Source organism: Dendropsophus ebraccatus, chromosome 3 (genome assembly GCF_027789765.1).
Source record: "Dendropsophus ebraccatus isolate aDenEbr1 chromosome 3, aDenEbr1.pat, whole genome shotgun sequence".
Taxonomy (NCBI): Eukaryota; Metazoa; Chordata; class Amphibia; order Anura; family Hylidae; genus Dendropsophus; species Dendropsophus ebraccatus.
The window spans coordinates 78,211,614-78,227,136 of record NC_091456.1 but is presented as its reverse complement, the minus strand read 5'-3'; the positions used below and the strand labels follow the sequence as shown (position 1 = coordinate 78,227,136).

At 43.2% G+C, this 15,523-nt stretch overlaps 1 protein-coding gene across 2 annotated transcripts in view; it reads left to right on the top strand.

Moving 5' to 3' along the window:
* SH3GL2 (SH3 domain containing GRB2 like 2, endophilin A1) overlaps positions 1–15,523 on the top strand; it is a 90,756-nt gene that overhangs the window by 44,567 nt on the left and 30,666 nt on the right. For both annotated transcript variants that reach the window (XM_069962061.1, XM_069962060.1), the window contains exons 2-3: positions 8,705–8,773; positions 13,113–13,185. In XM_069962061.1, the coding sequence (XP_069818162.1) occupies positions 8,705–8,773; positions 13,113–13,185 (142 nt within the window). The remainder of the gene's footprint in view (positions 1–8,704; positions 8,774–13,112; positions 13,186–15,523) is intronic.

Sequence of the window (15,523 nt, the reverse complement as noted above, 5' to 3'; positions counted from 1 at the left end):
ACAGATTTACTAGCCTATTGATTTAACTAGTAATGGCGCTGAGGTAAAAGGGAAGAAACTTACCAAACTTGAAATCTTAATACTCTTATACTCTTATGGCTCTTGGTAGGAAGTTAGGAAGTGTGTCACCTGATCTGTGTTTCCCTGATTTGCTGTGCATTGTGATACACTGATAATTCATAGGTCAGTGTTTCGCATTTGTTGAAGTATTTGAAAAAAATTCTTTTAATTCCATCTACTTTGCTCACAACTGACAGGCCGTCTATAAGCACACATCTCTTTAGAATCTCTGGTAACCTCGGACTTGGGAGTAGGCCGGAGGCGTAAACCTGCTGGCTCTGCTTCTAGCTCCTACAAACACTTTATTTTCTTCTCCTATATTTTGTTTTATTTGTGCTTTTATTCTTTTCACTGAGTCCATGGAGAGAGCTACTTGGTTGTCATTTTGATGTTAATGGACTGGTTTATAACATATCCCGGCCCTGCTAGATTAGGACATGTCATGTTATATAACCTCTCTGCTGATGAAAGAGCTGGCTATTCTTTTTCTCTTCATCGCTAATGCATTCCTGCCTCTTTATGCTTTTCCTCTATGTAGCACAATTCTTTCATTCAGACAATTCTATCAATCAGATAATGCACACAGTCACACATCTTTTTATATATTTTACAAAAATGTTGGATGATATACTTTTACTGCATCAACAGTACATTTATTTACACACCAGCAACTGTACCACTTCAGCTGGTGTTGTATGTATGTCTTTATTTGCCTTGTCTTTGCCAGTGAGGTATTACTGCTTTTACTGCTCTGTGTGTTTTTTGTTTTTTTTTGTGTTTTTTTTTCCTTTCTTAGGCCGGATTTACAAGGCAATGCCATTATGGCTGCATGTTTTAGTCTGACTGCTGGCCCAGTGAACTGACAGCATCATAGTGATTTTGCCAGAACTTATGAATGTGTGAAGCCGGCCTTAAAGTGTCCCTGTCACTTAGTGATACTGTCACCTGTGTTCTTTTAGCGGTAAAAATGCTTTTACTCATTGGTGGACGGTGTCACTGAAGTGGGGCTTCTGAGTCTCCCCTCCCTGCCTTGGTCTGGTGCGGTTTTCCATGCCTCCTTGTGATGTCACGGGAAGGGTGCCCTCCAAGTGAAGGAAGCACAGGACTCGGGACAGGAGAATCAACACCCAAGAATTTTCCAGCCTCAGTGACATTGTCCACAAATGATTAAGAGTGTTATTTGAGGTGAAAAAAGCCACAGAGATCAGTTACAAAGGTATGTTTGCCATGTGCAGCAGCCATGACTGAGTATCACTTAAAAAGAAGTCTTAATGTTTTTGATTTGATTTTGGGGTCTGTCTGTTCAGAACCCAGACATCACTCCTCCCTCCCTGTGCATTCCCTGTCTTACTACAGAAGACAGCCTTTTAGACTTTTAATAGAGACAATCCCCTGCAGAGAGATGAAAGAGGGAGAAAGCTGTGGTCCTGAATCACCTACGCTAAATAAAGGGGTCCATACTAATGCGGATGGTTGTGGACAGCTATGACTGCACATCCAGAGTCCTCCCATAGCTTTGGGTCCCCAAAGAGGGGCATGATGTGTGAATGGGGCCTAAGGAATAATTGGGACTTACCATTTAAAGAAAAAACTTTAAGGGCCCTATAACATGGAGCGTGTGACAAAAATTGATGACAAAAATCATTGGCCGATTGTGTCTTTAGTTCCTGAATAGAGATGAGCGAACTTGAGCATGCTAGAGTCCATCTGAACCTGATCATTCGGCATTTGATTAGCGGGGCCTGCTGAAGTTGGATAAAGCTCTAAGGTTGTCTGGAAAACATGGATACAGCCAATGACTATATCCATGTTTTCCACATAGCCTTAGGGCTTTATCCAACTTCAGCAGCCACCGCTAATCAAATTCCGAACGATCTGGTTCGGATGGGCTTGAGCATGCTCGAGGTTCACTCATCTCTATTCCTGACCTAAACTCATCGGCTGCCAGGCGTGCATCACTACAAGTAATAACAAAATAGCAGGCCAGCGACCGATGAATCTCTAAAGAAAATAATAAACTGCATATGTTACTTCTAAATGCTCCTGGTGTTCTGCCCACTTCTCCGCGCTTCCCACCGCCGCTGGTACAACTTCAGAGCCAGTGTCTGAAGTGACAGTCCGCTCAGCCAATCACTGGCCAGGACAGGACCACACCAGCCAGTGATTGGCGGAGCAGCCTGTCTCTTCAGACACTGGGTCTGAAGTTGTACCGGTGGCTGTGGGGAACAATAGTTTATTTACTATATCCAGCAAAGGCTGTACGGACATCCCTTGCTGTACCATAATGGAGCCATGTAACAACGGCTGTTATTCACATAATAATGGCAATTGTTCTAAAATAGTGCTAAGTTATGTGGAGTAAATGGAGCGGCAACCTGTGTACTTAGTCGCTGCTTCATTCGTTTACAATGGGACATGGCTGAGTCCTGTACCTGGCTATGTTCTACAGAGAGTTTTAAACTTTTAAATCTTGGTATAACTCTTTTAAGGCCTAAACAGACATCCCTATAATACACCTTTTTAAGCAAAAATTTGGAAAATTGTCTAGTACAAGACAAAAGTCTAGCTTGAATAATAGCAAATCATCTTGTAATATAAGCAATAAGCTTCTCTGTATTACTTAGACTGTGCTCCATTATTTTTCTTAGAAATTACAGTCTTGCAAAGAAATGTGACAGCTATTCATTCCTTATTAATAGAAGACAGACACATTAAATTCAGTTTAGATTAGAAGTTATTGCTTTCCAAATGAGCTATGTTAACCTTATTATGTTTTCTGTTCAGCTTAATTCAAGCTTATTTAAAAGGGTAGTTCAGCAAAGAAATGTTTTCAAACCAACTGGTGCCAGAGATTTGTAATTTACTTCTATTAAAAAAATCTCAAGTCTTCCAGTACTTGGTGTAAACTGCGCACAACAACCAATCACAGCTTAGCTTTCAGCTCTGGTAGAATAAAAGAGGAGCTGTGATTGGCTGCTGTGGGCAGTTTACACCAGGTGTATATTTACACCCTTTCATAAATCGCCCCCAAAATTTTTATGATGAACAACCCCTTTAACTGTGCATGTGTATAAGTATGTATGAGATATACATCATGATTTGTGTATAGAAATGCACAATAAAAGATAATCATATCTCGTAGACTCTTGTCCAATTATTGTCTTTTTACATTTTGCAAATCTTTGTTTTAAGTGAAACGCAATATATTCCAACAATCAATTCTTTTTCAATATGGATTTTTTTTCCCCATAAATAAATGTGACTAAAGTAATATTACCTATTGAAAATAGAGTGCTATAGGTGTAACTGCAGTGTTTGTGTGACTTGCTATGGAAGATAAGTAGCAGAAAAGAAAACACGTTGTTGGCAGAATAGCTGGATGCGCCATTTCTGTATTAAAGCAGATCTGTCAACTAAAAATGCTGGACGGGATATTACAGCCACTGATCTATACACCTAGCAGCCAAAATGGCACAAAAATGGTTTTGTCTAATAGGAGCCCTAAAAGATACAGTAGATTTCTAACGTCTGTATTTTGCTTTTATTTTACTGTGTGTAAACCTCACCAGTAACTCGGGGAACTATCCACTCTCTCAGCTGGATCAGGAATTGGTGCATATAGGCTAGTATCAAAGTCACATTATATGACAGGGAGAATAAGTTCATGTACCCAATAATAATTGTTAAAGTATAACCCCACCTCTGAATGTTCTTGTGCAGTCCCTCTGCATTGCCATATTCTTGCGGGGCTGTATGGATGCTACATTACCTTACTTCAGTGTGCACTCTGCACTTCTCCACCTCCATGGTCATAATGGGCTGGAGAATGGATTCCTGAAAAGTATAGGTGATTGCTGGAAATGTAGGGGTAAATTGGTGATAAGGGATATCTTTGTTGCCTGAACATTGTCTGTAATTCCCCTCTGCTTGACTGCAGTCTCCCAAGGGTATGTTCGCATTGATTTGGTTTATTGCTATGTTGAAATTATCAGTTTTTACACATATTAATAAATCTAGGCCTCGGCGTCTTACACTCACCTGCTGCTGCTGCCGCCTCCTCATCTCGCCCCCTAACTGTTTAAGTGCCCCCAGGCTGTGACTTGAGGCCCCTACTTTTCTCAATCTACACCAATCCTATGGCTTAAAGTACCATCTCTTCCAATAGCAGATATCTCTCCCAATAGCAGCACTGACCCCAGGGCCGGACTGGGACTGAAAAGCAGCCCTGGCAAACACACCCCACCAGCCCACATTCAAGTCTCCCTGCACCTATTGCGCCAACTGTTCCACGCAGAAAAACTTTCAGATATGATCAGATACCAGGTGTACGCAGGTGCTGAAAAGTATTATCACCCTGCAGACTATATAAGAGTATACAGCTGTGATCAGACACAAAATACAGAACAGTTATAGATGATCTGTTTGCTCTCCCGTCATATGATTCATACTAATAAAGGTAAAAGTATTCTGCCCTGTGAACTATTCTTCAGGAAAAGCAGAGCCCCAGGAGAGTTTCATCTTATGGCCATGTTCACACAACATATGTTTAGCATAAATCACAGTCGTGATTTAAGCAAAAACATACGTTGTATTACAAATAATGGAATGCCGGCCGGAGCGTATACACACATTGAATAGCGGCTGCACAGACATGTCAGTTCACACAATGGAGCATGTGGCTCTGGCTGCACGCTCCATTGTGTGCAGCAGTGAATTGAGATTCGGGCGCACACGGGTGCCCTGCATCTGAATTCACCAGAAATGAAGATCATCAGTAACACCGGCCGTTCTATGACCTGCCCAGATCACAGAATGGCCTTTGTTATACCATGTGTGAACATGGCCTTAAGTTACACTACTGAAATAATTCAGGGGCATCTTTCCTCCTTACCTTTGTATTGTGCAGTTCCCCTGTTATTCTTCCTGGAAATGGTTCCCCTGGTCCCTATACACTGACCCATCCAATCATCACTGACAGTATCAGACTGTGGGGACACATCTTATTAAGCAGAGGATGTTAGTCAGGCCTGGGATACACAGTGTTATAGAATGTTCTATTCTTGCGTCACTGAAGTCTCCGTGTAGACCAGGCCTGAGAGAACAGCACAAAGCTCTAACGTAAGATTCTCCAGAATTGTTATCTCATGGGCAGCACAGATATTCCCTATGACAGAGGTCAGGAGAGCGGATAGTGACAGCCGGGGACTCACAGGTGACGTTTTCTCTGATCCCAGTCATTCTCCTATCCCAGATCACTAAGGAATGACCCCAGACCCCTAAAAAAATTAATGCTTATGAAAATTCAGACCCCCGTGTTAACATCCCCCAAACACAACTACTCAGCTTAACACCTCTAAACCCTATTTTTTTATAGTGCACCAACTCCCTACCTGAGGATGTGATGCACTATAAAGGATGTGGGGGGAGCAAATAATGCTGCCATACCATGACCACATATTACCACCACCTAATGACTAACACCATCATACTGTATACAGTACACTATATGCAGACCATTTATACCTCCATACAGTGAGCATATTACAGCACAGTTACAGTACGCCCAGTGACTCAAATGTGAAGTCTTCTCTGATTGGCGTCTTCCTCTTTGGTTGTTTTCCCCACTTGGCCCAGGTTGTCATGGTGGTGTCGTCTGGTCACCACTCATCTCCACCAAATCTGTCAGACACACATCTTAGGCTCTGCACTTTTATTACACCACCTACCCACCTCTATACAAGCTGCCCATCCATAGTGCCCCAAATGGTTATAACGCATCGAAGGAGCGACGCTTGGAAGAGGAGATAAGGGGCTACCAGGAGCTATTAGCAGGTTCAATTAAAACAGTTTTCCTTTAATTCCAACTGGGCCTCCTATAATATTTCCATTATACAAGATGCCAGGGAAGCTGTGGGACCCCATTATACAGGATGCCAGGAAAGCTGGGTGACCCCATTATACAGGATGCCAGGAAAGCTGGGTGACCCCATTATACAGGATGCCAGGGAAGCTGACTGACCCCATTATATAGGATGCCAGGGAAGCTGACTGACCCCGTTATACAGGATGCTAGGAAAGCTGAGTGACCCCCATTATACATGATGCTGAGAAAGCTGAGTGACCCCATTATACAGGATGCCAGGGAAGCTGGGTGACCCCATTATACAGGATGCCAGGGAAGCTGGGTGACCCCATTATACAGGATGCTTGGAAGCTGTGTGACCCCATTATTAAGGATGCTTGGAAGCTGTGTGACCCCATTATACAAGATGCTGGGAAGCTGGTGACCCCATTATACAGGATGCTGGGAAGCTGGTGACCCCATTATACAGGATGCTGGGAAGCTGGTGACCCCATTATACAGGATACTAGGGAAGCTGGGTGACCCCATTATACAGGATGCTGGGAGGCTGAGTGACCCCATTATACAGGATGCCAGGGAAGCTGGGTGACCCCATTATACAGGATGCCAGGGAAGCTGGGTGACCCCATTATACAGGATGCTTGGAAGCTGTGTGACCCCATTATTAAGGATGCTTGGAAGCTGTGTGACCCCATTATACAAGATGCTGGGAAGCTGGTGACCCCATTATACAGGATGCTGGGAAGCTGGTGACCCCATTATACAGGATGCTGGGAAGCTGGTGACCCCATTATACAGGATACTAGGGAAGCTGGGTGACCCCATTATACAGGATGCTGGGAGGCTGAGTGACCCCATTATACAGGATGCCAGGGAAGCTGGTGACCCCATTATACAGGATGCTGGGAATCTGGTGACCCCATTATACAGGATACTGGGAAGCTGTTGACCCCATTATACAGGATGCTGGGAAGCTGGTGACCCCATTATACAAGATGCTGGGAAGCTGGTGACCCCATAATACAGGATGCTGAGAAAGCTGAGTGACCCCATTATACAGGATGCCAGGGAAGCTGAGTGACCCCATTATACAGGATGCCAGGGAAGCTGAGTGACCCCCATTATACAGGATGCTAGGGAAGCTGGAGACCCCATTATGCAGGATGCTAGGGAAGCTGGTGACCCCATTATATAGGATGCTAGAGAAGCTGGTGACCCCATTGTACAGGATGCCAGGAAAGCTGAGTGACCCCCATTATACAGGATGCTAGGGAAGCTGGAGACCCCATTATGCAGGATGCTAGGGAAGCTGGTGACCCCATTATATAGGATGCTAGAGAAGCTGGTGACCCCATTGTACAGGATGCCAGGAAAGCTGAGTGACCCCCATTATACAGGATGCTAGGGAAGCTGGAGACCCCATTATGCAGGATGCTAGGGAAGCTGGTGACCCCATTATATAGGATGCTAGAGAAGCTGGTGACCCCATTGTACAGGATGCCAGGAAAGCTGGGTGACCCCCATGATACAGGATGCCAGGGAAGCTGGTGACCCAATTATACAGGATTCTAGAGAAGCTGGTGACCCCATTATACTTATCATCCTTCTAGTTGTCCATGGCTTCTCTCCTCCTCTGGCCCTGTGTACTCTGCTGGTTAGTTTGCCCAGCGGTGGGCGCTGGGGGCGGGGCTTGCCGCGAAGGGGGCGGGGCTTACCGGGACATACCCGGGACTATTGACAACTATGGAGAGGGGACATGGCTCCCAGGCTGTGGCTCTCCTCCGGCTGAAGGATGTGCCCGGTGCATGACGTCACTTGCCTGTGCCGGGAGCTACTTTTCTCTCGCCACAGCGCCCAGGGGGCCCTGTGTGTATTCCCCGAGCGAGGCTGCAGACAGAGCACCACCCACTGCACAGTAGGCTTCTCATCGTCCTGCATCAATGCACAGTGTGCAATGATAAGTGTGTGCCAGTTTAGTGTCTGGCAGCGGCCCTGACTCCGGCAACGGCCCGAAGCAGCTTATTAAGCAGCAGCACTGCTTCGGGCCGCTGCTGGAGTCGGGGCCGCTGCCAGACACTAACCTGTCACACACTGTTAATAGTGCCAAATTAAATTTTCAGCCCGGCGGCCCACAGACTGACAATCAGGGCAGCCCAGAGGGCATTTGCCAGATTGTCAGTCCGGGCCTGACTGACCCCCTTCATCACCTCTTCTAATACCACCACACACACCACGTATTATCCCTAGCAATAACAAACCAACGCCACACTGCAGCAGTTCTAGAGTAGAACCTCTTCTAACAGTAGTACTGCCCCCTCTATTTCTTTACTAACAGCAGCTCTGACTCCCTTCGGATCTTTTCCAATAGCCGCACTGACAGCCTCCTTTGCTCTTCTAATAGCAGCACTGACCTCTTCAGTATCTCTTTCAATAGCATCACTAACCCCCTCAGTCTTTAAATGAGGTGAGAGACCATGGTCATGTGACCACGGCATCATTATAGGTCCTTTTTATAGGACCAATTAATAGTAACGAGCCTATATTGATAATGCTGGGCTGCATTTATCTGGTTTGGAGTCCCAGCTGTGTGCCAATGCCGTGCACAGGCAGGGACTCCGTGCCTCACTCGACAGTGAGCCGACCCTCGCCATTTAACCAATGCCGTGCTAAAGGATTGCACGAGGATTAAACTGTAGCTTTGTTTATGGGGAGTGGAGAGCATGCTGCAGAGTGTGGTCCGTATCCATGGTAGGTTTTAATAATTTGTTTCATTTCTTACAGAAAGTGAGTGAGAAGGTTGGAGGAGCTGAAGGCACGAAGCTAGATGAGGACTTTAAAGAAATGGAAAGGGTAAGTGTACAGCTTAATAACAATCTGTCTGTCTATCCATTCTTCCAAGTCTTTGTACAGTTTAAAGGGAATACTTAAAGGTAATTGATCTTTAGAAAATTACGTATTTAAATCAGGTTTTATGTTTATGAAATATTTTTGGTAATTTTCCATTTTACTATCTAGAACAGTGCGGAAGTGCTATTATTTTGGTCCGTCAATGAAATCCAGTAATTTTCTACAGCTCTGCTGCAGATGTATAGTGCTGCGGCCCATAGGTCTTGTCAGGCTGGGGGAGGTGTCCACGCTACTGCTGTACTTACAGAGGAAGATGTTATTAGCAGACGTGGGGGATGCAGAGGGGCATATTAGCGCGGTTAAAGGGATTATTTAGCACCTAAAACATTTAATATTGCGCTGGAGTAATAAGGAAAATAATAGCATATTCTCACCTCACCACGCCTGGTGTCTTTGGGACCTGTTGCCACTTCTGTGGCGTACTCGAATCTGCAGTGACAGCCTGCTCAGCCAATCACTGATTGAGATGGGACAGCCATTCGGCCAGTGATTGACTGAGTGGGCTCTCACCACAGAAGTGGTGGTGGCATCAGTCAGCAGAGGACACAGGGATGCCTCAGGAGGACAGTGGGCCTGGTCAGGGGAGAACAGGCTCTTTTATCTTTTTCCTTATTACTGCAGCACAATATCAAAAGTTTTTTAACTGCTGAATAACCCCTTTAATTGCAGACATAAGGTGGGTGGCTCTTTTCTATCTTATATTTATCATGCCATAGCAGTTTATCATATCATTTATCATAGTGTCCAGCGCCTGAAGACACATGCCGCTCTGACAGCATTGGTTGGCCCACGACTTTGTCCAAATTTGGACATTTGGCCCACTTTGTATTTGAGTTTGACACCCCTGATCTATAGTGTAAAAATAATCCTGAAAGTTTGCAGTTTTTTTATTCTTGCCACCAAGCCTAATATTAAAGGGTTTACTCCATGAAATGAAAACGAAAATTAAAAAAAATTGTGAGCCTATTCACTTTTCTGCAGCTCTGGTCTCTTCACTTTCTGTGGGTATAAACCAGTTATAATAGAAGGCAACGATCAGCCGTCATGAACGATGTCGGCTGATCGTTGCTGTCGTTTGTCTTTCAACATGTTGAAAGACAAATGACTGTGATAGCAGCGGTCTGCTGCCATCACTCTGTGGAATAGGAGCAGCAGCAGCAGACAGTTGCTATCCTCTATGGGCTGCTCCCCTGTAGCTCCTCCTGCACTCACCCTCTTACTGCCGCCGCGTGTAATATCTGTGGCAGTGAGCAGGGAACAAGGAGCTGACAGCTAATGGGGGCTTTAGTTCCCCCCTCCTTGCCCCGTAGAATGACCTCTGCACAGGTCACAGAGCATGCTCGGGACTGTCCCACTAAAAGAAGAGGGTCTGATCCAGACTATAATGCCTATGTCTGTAGGGCTTGCTGTAAAACATATTTCTAAATGCTTTTAGAAACAGCTCAGGCAAGATGGCTGCCCCCATATAGATTAATAAAATAAAAAAAAAAAAAAAAAACACAAGTAACAGGTTAATGGGGCAATATCTAATCATTGAGGCACAGTTTGAATTGGCTGTCCTAAGTGATGTCCGCTCTAGCTGTAAGGGGGATGGACATGCTTTGAAACACTTGGATACACAATCCTGTGTGTGTGTACATGTACAATTTAGTTTGGCTAGAGTCAAAGAATATTTCTGCTAGTTAATATTGTTTTTTTTGTAAATTTGGAACTGTAAATTGATTTCTACATTTTATCCCTCCTTAGATTTTTTTTTTTTTATTATATATGTTGAAATTCCACTATATGCCATATGTAAGGAAATACATGTATGTGAGTTTTTAGTCCAGTAAATGTCAGTCTCCAATTTTCAAATGAATGAAGGCTTTTGTTCCAAGTATTTCACTCTTTGTAACTTAGAACTTATCAACAACATTCCAAGACAAAAATGGAAGCTGTTTATAAGGTAAAAGTCGGCATTGCTTCCTGTCATCTAGTCAATGCTAACCATTGTTTCCACTATCTTGACCACTGCCTTAATGAAATAGTAGTGCAATTTTAATAGCAATGCTTTCTTATGACAGGGCTTCTGTAACAGTCATTTCCTCCATTTCATACGTGAACACTTTTACAAAACAAGATTGAAGGAAACCTAGGGAAGAAAATTACCGCTATTATGGCTTAAAATGTAATAATGAAACAACAAAGGTTTGCTATAGAAGTAGCGATATAATATGTGACTAATTATGAAGTGAAATGACTATCGCATATAATTGTCGGAGAGGAAATGTGGGAAACTGCGCTAGCAGTGTGATGTGAGGATTCCGGAGAGGTGTAATTCTCATATTCCTGGGTATGAAATAAATTATCCACCCAACAAAGTGGATTCTATAGTTACCTATTGCACCCAGCCACACGCTTCCACTACTGTGACATACATAATGTAGGTGCATCACAAAGACATCTTTTTATCTGCTCTACAGTAATTCTGCCTTGTACTGGATCAGAAGAACTGTTACTGACTTTCCCTTACATCTTTCATGTGCAAGTCTTCAGGACAAATACACAATGTGCTGCAGGCACAAAAACATTGCCTGCCTGGTTTATATCTTTATATCTTCAAAACGACATATAGCTTGATGAAACATGCTTTCTCTCCTTAAAATTATCTTTTCAACTTGTTATCCTTCTGTTCTTTGAATCTATGTCCGTATTTACAGCGTTTTAACTTCAGTTTGCTATATCCAGGATGCTTTAGGCTCCGTTCACACGGAGTAAAACTGGTGGAATTCTCCGCTGCGGAATCCCACCAGCCTCCGTGTCATACTGGCTGTCTATAGGAGGCTTGCATGGCTCCCTTCTCTGGGGTATTCCAGAGAAAGAAAACAATGTTTCCATGTGGTGGTGTGCCGCCACCTTGGTCCGTGCTGTCCTGTGGATAAGCATCTATCAATTTTACCCTGGAAAAAATGTTATGGATTGTCACTCATTTTAAAGGCTTTATCTACCTTACATACATCTTAAAAATAAAAAAGGGGACATTTAATCTAACCTTAAGTTAGGCCCTGTTCCCATTCACCCCACCGGATTTACTAGGAGACACACACCTCTTAGTTAGTGGTACCTGAGCCTGCTGTATATCAGAAATCTGCTTCTGAGCAGGTGTAGATTTATACTATGACTTCCACCTGCTAGCAGGTGAGCGGGGCTTATGGCTGGTGTACGCTACAGAAAAGGTAAGAATCTGCGCCAGGTGTGCACTGTTCATAATTGTCCCCAAAAGTTTTAGTTGCAAAGGTGACACTTCTCTTCAACTGGATAATGCTTTATTTCATATTTATATTGATAATTTTATTCATCACATCCTGCAGGCTAAAAATAATTTTTCTTTAAAAAAATTAAATTTAAGCCATGGCAAATGTAATTAGAAACCACATACAAGAAAGTGGATAAGAGTTCTGGTATGAAAAACAATGGAAGTCTTCATAAAATTTTTACAAAAACCTTATTGTGTTCTACATAAAGAAATTTGCATTTAAAGTTAGAAAATAGCATTTTGCTTTTCCTATGATTCTTACATAGCCTATGAAGTAAAAATTACTGTACAATTTGCTTAGCTTGCATCAAGTCCTGATAGGTATCAGATGAATGGACAAAACAATAGCACAATGTACAGTATGTTCCTATAACATTGGTGTTTTCTCCTGAGAGTTTTACTTACTAGCTTCCCAATATTGTATGGTACCTATAAGAAAAACAAAATCCTGAAATCCTGAATAAATTATCATATTATGGGAGAAGTGTACTGTACTCTATGTAAACTGGTTAGCAGTATGATTATATTCACTTAACATAGTGTTAGGACTAGGGATGGTCCGGAGGGTTCATACAAACCCCGTTCGAACCTGGTTCGGACCATCCCTAGTTAGGACCCTATTAGATGGCGGGGCTGCACACGCTTGAGGGATCTGGGGGGCACATTCTATATTATAAGGGGAATGGCCATGCAGTGGCCAATGATTAGGCGGCATGTCCGTGTTTTCTCATTTACCAGCTGGTAGCTAGCTTTATTACATAGGGTGGCGTCCACCTGTTTGGCAATAATTGCCCCGTGTAATAGGGCCTTTTAGAACTCAGCTTTTGAATCTGTTACTGTCTTTGAGAAATTTAATATATTGCACTAGTGATGAGCACAACTCAAGCATGCGTGGGTCCATCTGAACGCGAGCATGCAAAAATCTGTAAAATATATTTGTTGATGTAAAGTAAAAATTTGTCTTTTTTTTTTTTCTTTTACCTCTAGAAAGTTGATGTGACCAGTAGAGCGGTCATGGAGATAATGACCAAGTCAATAGAGTACCTTCAGCCAAATCCAGGTAATTCTTTTCCACAGAAGTCGATACTCAGAGCAAATGACCCCTGTACAAAAGTAGTATATGGACCCCTTTCTCTTATAGGAGGAAATATAGAATATATATAATAAATTATAATGTAATAAATATATATATACAAATATATTTTGTATCTCTTAAAACGAATTTAAGAAAATTTCAGAAATTGTGCAGTTTTTATTCTGGCCTCTGGGTATAACTAGAGATGAGTGAATTTACAGTAATAACAAAGCAAAAAGCTTTATCTCTGCAATCCGCTTATCAGCTGGCTGCTTTTTAACCTACTGCCGATCCTCCCTGGGTGCTGGGAAAAGCTGAATCCAGTCCTGGGATCTCCCAGTTTCCTTCAACCCTGCCCGGTAACCATGAATAGAATAGCGCCGTACGAGGGAACCGGGCCGCGGTTCAAAAATAGGACAGCTGCACCAGCTTTGGTGTGACGGTGCTGTTCAATTCATGTGTAATTTTAAAGAGTGTACCTGATGGTATCTCCTCTTTTAAAGGGGTTGTCCAGTTTAAAACTTTTTTTTTTTTTTTCCCTTTCTGTTCCTTTCCCAAAGTTATACATACCACCCATGTGCTTCCAGTTCCGGTCTGATCATTTTCCCTGACTTTGACCCCCTCTACAGCTGCTCAGGAAGTTCTGTAGTTCTAAAAATTTCTATGACTGTTGTCACATTACATGTTACTGTCCTCCATTTTGTGCCAATACATCACAGAACGTGTCATAGCACTAAGCGGTCCTGGCAGTAAGAGAGTCCTATTAGTTTGTTACATTAAGTGTCACATGTTCCTTTTTAGCCAATGACAGTGCTCTTCAGGACCTTCATCACATGGTCCCTCAGAGCCAATAGAATCACAGAAACTGACCCTGCTACCTGTGCTCTATGGAAGGAGAGAACAGTGACCACTACTCCTCCCATCCAGCAGAACTTGTATATACATGCAGGGACATCACTGGAGCTCAGTGGCAGTCATATACATGCAGGGACATCACTGGAGCTCAGTGGCAGTCATATACATGCAGGGACATCACTGGAGCTCAGCGGCAGTCATATACATGCAGGGACATCACTGGAGCTCAGTGGCAGTCATATACATGCAGGGACATCACTGGAGCTCAGTGGCAGTCATATACATGCAGGGACATCACTGGAGCTCAGTGGCAGTCATAAACATGCAGGGACATCACTGGAGCTCAGTGGCAGTCATACATGCAGGGACATCACTGGAGCTCAGTGGCAGTCATATACATGCAGGGACATCACTGGAGCTCAGTGGCAGTCATATACATGCAGGGACATCACTGGAGCTCAGTGGCAGTCAGCTCTTTTCCATAGATACTGTATTTATACAATGCAGAAGAGCTGACTGCCTGTGCTGGCGGCTTCTATCATGTTACAGCAGAGGCAGCAGCCCCCCTGGATATGGTGAGGAATCATGTGGGGAAATGATGGCTGGTGGTGGTTGTGTGGCTCTTAATTTAGATAGGCTAGTGGTCACTGGGGGGGAGTTACAAGCAGTAGGCTAGTGGAAGCGGGCGGGCTCCGGCACACACAGAATGCTGGTCTATGTTAACAGGTTCCTTGCTCAAATGATCCAAACCAGGAAGTAAAGAAAAGATGGGTGAAAAGAAAAACGTCCACAGTAGCCCCAAAATGTAGCGGATCACAGCAGAAATTGCTAGGGGGACTTGAGTAAGCTGGAACTGCTATGCCTGGTATTTTTTTAATTTTGCATAGAGTTGAACATCCTCTATACAGTATAAAAGGTACATAAATAAGATCTAACAAACACTATAAAAAGTTATAAATTTACTGATTTTCATTTTGGACTCATAGGCGCTAATCTACAAAGCCTATGTATCAGCCTACTCTATGATCTGGAAATGTGCAGCCGAAATAGGCTATGTTCACATAACTGGGATTGGCTAACCTGCATCTAGTTTGTTTCCACAAGTAAAATCTATTGATTGTATAATTGCAGGCAATACACATTTCTAATATGCAGGATTGTGTGTGCTGAACACAGATGCTGAAAATATCTGGTCTGGTTACATTACTTATCAGTACTCCCAATGAGTCATGCACCTATATAGTCATCAGTTCACTAGGTTGGACTTGCAACCTCTTGATGTAAACAAGAAAGTTTCTATACAGACTACACTCAGATCTTGAAAATGGTATGTAAAAAAAAAAAATCACACCACCTTTTACACATGAATAAGAGTTATTTGTGGAAACTAGAACAACACGTAAAGAAGAAACTTGTCTTTCTGCAAGTTTGTGACTAGTAAGAATTCAATATCATAAAAGGTGTATAG